Source organism: Siphateles boraxobius, unplaced genomic scaffold (genome assembly GCF_051911475.1).
Source record: "Siphateles boraxobius isolate OS27281-9 unplaced genomic scaffold, OSU_SipBor_1 303, whole genome shotgun sequence".
In the NCBI taxonomy this organism is placed as follows: Eukaryota; Metazoa; Chordata; class Actinopteri; order Cypriniformes; family Leuciscidae; genus Siphateles; species Siphateles boraxobius.
Window position 1 is genome coordinate 24445 of NW_027508924.1, and position 5556 is coordinate 30000.

The following is a 5556-nucleotide window of genomic DNA, read 5'->3' on the forward strand; positions in this document are numbered from 1 at the left end:
GGATCTGTTTCTGTGTGATTCAGCTGTAAAAATGCAGTTTAAATTGATGCGTCTCATTGAAATGTTAAGAGGGTCAACACTTTAAAACGGTAACTCTTATATTTAAGCTTCATCCACTTTGAATTTATCACCGGCAAAGCCTAGCAACTGTCTTAGGACATGCTAGCGACATGTTGGTTCATATTAGCAACATGTTAATTAATGCTAACAACATGTTAAACCATGTTAGCAACATGTTAATTCATGTTCGCAACATTCTAATTCATGCTATAAACATGCTAATTCATGTTAGCAACATGATCATTCCTGTTAACATGTTTAAGCATGTTAGAAATGTGAGGAAAAATCCAAGCAATGTGTTCATTCATGTTAACAATATGCAAGAATGTTAATTAATGATAGAAATGTTAACATGCTAGCAACATGTTAATTCTTTCAAGCAACATTTAACACTCAAAACATGTTAGCAAAGCATGTTAATGTATGATAGCAAAATGTTAAAACATGCTTATGTCAACAATGTGTGAAAACATGCTAGCAACATGATAATGTTATAAAAATATTAAAGCATGCTACCAATATGCTAATGTAGGCTAGCAACGTGTTAAAACATGTTAGCAACATGCTATAACATGCTTATTCATGTTACCTGTGAAAAAATGCTAGCAACATTGTTATTAAAACATGCTATTTTATGTTAGCAACGTGCTAAAACGTGTTAATTCATTCTAGCAATGTGTTAAAACAATGTGCGAAAACATGCTACCAACAGGCTAATTCATGCTAGCAACCTGGTAAACATGCTAGCAAAACAGGCTAATTCATGCTAGCAACCTGGTAAACATGCTAGCAAAACATGTTAATTCATGCTAGCAAAGTCTTTCTTTCTCTTTCCAACGCTAAATTTAAAGCTTATACAACTTTCAAACTTCCACATGGCTTTGTCAAGCCAATGTCACAGTTTGTCCCAACGAACTTTACTCTAGTTTTCAGGTTTTATTCCGGCTCTATTTGTCATCAGTGTCACAGATTTGTGTTTGTAGAGCAGCACAGATAATTTAACAAAGAAGCTCCAGGCAAAGTTTGAGCATCTGCTGTGAAACTGGATCAAATGCAGAAATGAGCTGCTGTTTACATGAGACTTTACCCATGATTCAGCTGTCGGTTCACGAAGCTTAAAGCTGTTTTGTTCTTGAAATAAACAAATGCTCTCATGCATTCGGTCCACAGTATTGTTTACTAATCAAATATGACTTTCTAAAATCACCATGGGTTTACTTGATTAGGGTGGTTTTATACAATATTTGACTTTGGCTTTTGTGCATTTGGTTTTGATTACAGAACCCGTATGCCCTTTTATATTTTTTGCAATAACAGTTTCTTCATAATAACCTGATTCATATGTGAAAGGGTGAATTTAATCTTTCATTTCACTCCAGTGACATTTAAAATCGCCTTGGCTGGATTGAAACTGGTCAGAACAATGACATTTGAATGTCAAATGACATTTCTGTATCAGAGTGAATGAATATCGTATAATACAGTGAATCTTTATAAGGAATTGAAGCAGAAGAGTTCAGGAAAAAACTGTCTAGAGCTTCGACGCAAAACACATTTTTATATGTCAGTTTTACGCTAATTATGCTTTTAAGCACTTGGATTACGATTAATTTGGATTTCATTATGAGTGATTGATTATTATCAACTGTTTTTTTTTATTATTTATAAAAACAACCGTAAGAATGATCCGCAAACATGAACTATCACGTGATCGCTGTTACTTTTCTCAGTGTTGCTTTGAATGAACCAATCACATTAATTTCCGTTGATTCGATACTTTTTTTTAGAATTAATTTTAGGAGATCAACCGTTGGCCATTTTAATCCCAGATTCCAATTAAGGAAGAAGTTAAACTTTTGGTTGTTTCCAATTAGGAAAAAAAACCCATCCTAACTAAGATTTTAATGCGATTTTAATCGACCCTGGAATTATGGGAGGTGTAGTTTACAACGAAACCTCATTCTAATTGGCCGGAGCTGCTCACGTGACCCTCCTCCTGTCACACGTGGGTTCCTGTGGCGCCGAATCGACAGCAGTACCACAGATTTTCAACAGGTCTATTTGTGCAAGATGAAGCGTTATTATCAAAACAAATGTTAATAATCATTTATGTGTGACAGATATTACAGTTTGAGTTCGGGGTTTCGTGTCTGAGCTGCAGGATGACCCAGAAACAGCCGTTAGAGGTTCGGTTCGTGTCTGATGAAGATGTTTTGGATCATATTGTAGAGAAACAGCAAGGTAAAAGTGTTTTTCTTACATTTTACATTAATAACTTCATCATGAAATCGTTTTTTGTGTGTTTTACCTAAACTATATGTACACTCCATCAGCTTTTTGCTTTTACTTTTACTATTAAAACTATAAATTACCACAAACATAATTTAAATATCATATTTACCGAAATAGTACTGTGGTATTAGATTGTAATACCATGGTATGTTCATCACACACACACACACACAAAGACTCACACACACTCAGACACACACACATGTATATATTTTGTCAGTGTCTGGATTATGAATATGATTATGTCACTGAAGATGTAAAAGCAGCGGATGGATCAGTTCAGACACTCGTGACCCTGAAAACCCCTCAGAAACCCAGAAGATCTGCTGATGAAGAGGAGGATGAAGAAGGGCTGTTTAATGAGCAGAACTTTGTGGATGTTCTGTACGCCGGATCACAAGGTGAACACACACACTCATCACTAACAGCTCAAGCACGTCAGCTGCTCGTTCACTGAATAAACCTGTCATGAAGCAGATGTGAATCACTGTCTTGATGATGATGATGATGATGATGATGATGTGTTCGTCTGATTGCTTGTTTAGATGAGAGTGAGAACACAGTCGTCGCTGCCGGATCATCCGTCTTCTCATTTCAGACCATCAAACGGGGGAATAAAATGGCTCAGATGGGTGAGTGACACACACACACACACACACACACACACACACACACACACACACACACACACACACACACACACACACACACACACACACACACAGACACACTCTCTCTCTCTCACTCACTCACTCACTCACTCAGTCACTCAGTCTCACACACACATAAATAAAATAAAATGGCTCAGATGGGTGAGTGACACACACACACACACACACACACACACGCACGCACGCACGCACGCACGCAATCACACACAATCACACACACATAAATAAATGAAAATGCCTCAGATGGGTGAGTGACACTTCATCAGTCTCTTCATACGCAGCTAACACTGATGATGGTATACTTTGAAACAATTTAACAAATCTGGAGTACAATTTATATTTAAAACACATTAGGTAATTGTACATATTTGTGTTTTTGTGAAGAAACTTTGTGATTGCATTGAGTACTGTATGTAAACGAATGATCAAAATAAACGTAAAATAACACAAAAAAAAACACTTATGATGGTGAAGAGTTTGTGTGTGTGTGTGTGTAGCGTCTGAACTGGCTGGGACACCTGGGAAGAGTGTGAGCTTCTGCACGTCAGACACAAACAACGAGACGACCAGCAAAAGTGCGTCTGGATCCTGTGGTTCGTTCTCATTCTCTCTCTCTCTCTCTCTCTCTCTCTCTCTCTCTCTCTCTCTCTCTCTCTCTCTCTCTCTCTCCGTTTACACACTGACTGACTCTCGTTCCTCTGTTCCTCCAGAATCAGCCAATCAGAGCAAAACCCCTCAGAAGGTGAAACTCACGACACGTCACTGGGTTGTACATGCGTTTGTGTTTTACTCATTAATAAAGTGTGTTCTGCTCAGGGAAAGAAGGTGCAGTTCATCTCCACGACTCCACACCGGCTGAGGAAGAGACTCACAGGTGCGCTACATTCATTTATTAACTAGAACAAACAACTCCATAATCACAGTAACATTAAAAATGGAAAACAGAAAAGACCAATAAAAATAAACATAAAGAGCAATACAATATTTTAATGGACTATTAACCTTACAACAGCATTATTTTATTTATTTTTATAGTGTTATTTTTAGTTTTCATGTTAATTTTAATTAAATTTTTTTGTCATTTTATATATATATTTTTAAATATTGCTGTCTAGGTTTAATTTATTTTTATTTCAGTTTTATTTATTTTTATTTCCAGTTTATAATTTTAGTATTTTAACTTCAACTTTTTGTTTCAGTTTAATTTTTCAGCTAATATTTAATTTTATTACCCCGTATTATTTATGATTAACAGAAATATTTATGTAAATTAACGCTGGCGTTACACAGAGCGCGAGCGCTGGCGTTACACAGAGCGAGAGCGCTGGCGTTACACAGAGCGAGGGCGCTGGCGTTACACAGAGAGAGAGCGCTGGCGTTACACAGAGCGAGAGCGCTGGCGTTACACAGAGCGCGAGCGCTGGCGTTACACAGAGCGAGAGCGCTGGCGTTACACAGAGCGAGAGCGCTGGCGTTACACAGAGCGAGAGCGCTGGCGTTACACAGAGCGAGAGCGCTGGCGTTACACAGAGCGAGAGCGCTGGCGTTACACAGAGCGAGAGCGCTGGCGTTACACAGAGCGAGAGCGCTGGCGTTACACAGAGCGCGAGCGCTGGCGTTACACAGAGCGAGAGCGCTGGCGTTACACAGAGCGAGGGCGCTGGCGTTACACAGAACGAGAGCGCTGGCGTTACACGGAGCGAGAGCGCTGGCGTTACACGGAGCGAGAGCGCTGGCGTTACACGGAGCGAGGGCGCTGGCGTTACACAGAGAGAGAGCGCTGGCGTTACACAGAACGAGAGCGCTGGCGTTACACGGAGCGAGAGCGCTGGCGTTACACAGAGCGAGAGCGCTGGCGTTACACGGAGCGAGAGCGCTGGCGTTACACGGAGCGAGGGCGCTGGCGTTACACGGAGCGAGGGCGCTGGCTTTACACAGAGCGAGGGCGCTGGCGTTACACAGAGCGAGGGCGCTGGCGTTACACAGAGCGAGGGCGCTGGCGTTACACAGAGCGAGGGCGCTGGCGTTACACAGAGAGAGAGCGCTGGCGTTACACAGAGCGAGGGCGCTGGCGTTACACAGAGAGAGGGCGCTGGCGTTACACAGAGCGAGAGCGCTGGCGTTACACAGAGCGAGAGCGCTGGCGTTACACAGAGCGAGAGCGCTGGCGTTACACAGAGCGAGGGCGCTGGCGTTACACAGAGCGAGGGCGCTGGCGTTACACAGAGCGAGAGCGCTGGCGTTACACAGAGCGAGAGCGCTGGCGTTACACAGAGCGAGAGCGCTGGCGTTACACAGAGCGAGAGCGCTGGCGTTACACAGAGCGAGAGCGCTGGCGTTACACAGAGCGAGAGCGCTGGCGTTACACAGAGCGAGAGCGCTGGCGTTACACAGAGCGAGGGCGCTGGCGTTACACAGAGCGAGGGCGCTGGCGTTACACAGAGCGAGAGCGCTGGCGTTACACAGAGCGAGGGCGCTGGCGTTACACAGAGCGAGGGCGCTGGCGTTACACAGAGCGAGAGCGCTGGCGTTA

At 42.4% G+C, this 5556-nt stretch overlaps 1 protein-coding gene across 5 annotated transcripts in view; it reads left to right on the plus strand.

The window, feature by feature from the left end:
* The first annotated feature begins 2054 nt into the window (after positions 1–2054).
* The window catches only part of LOC143757490 (origin recognition complex subunit 2-like), an 11941-nt gene continuing 8439 nt past the window's right edge, over positions 2055–5556 (plus strand). For 2 of the 5 annotated variants that reach the window (XR_013210562.1, XM_077248555.1), the window contains exons 1-6: positions 2055–2301; positions 2607–2753; positions 2898–2984; positions 3521–3616; positions 3734–3765; positions 3840–3897. Coding sequence is in view for 4 of the 5 variants with exons in the window: in XM_077248555.1 (XP_077104670.1) it covers positions 2223–2301; positions 2607–2753; positions 2898–2984; positions 3521–3616; positions 3734–3765; positions 3840–3897 (499 nt within the window). In the remaining variant the exon portion in view is untranslated. The remainder of the gene's footprint in view (positions 2302–2606; positions 2754–2897; positions 2985–3520; positions 3617–3733; positions 3766–3839; positions 3898–5556) is intronic. The other 3 variants (XM_077248557.1, XM_077248556.1, XM_077248558.1) reach the window with 3 other exon arrangements.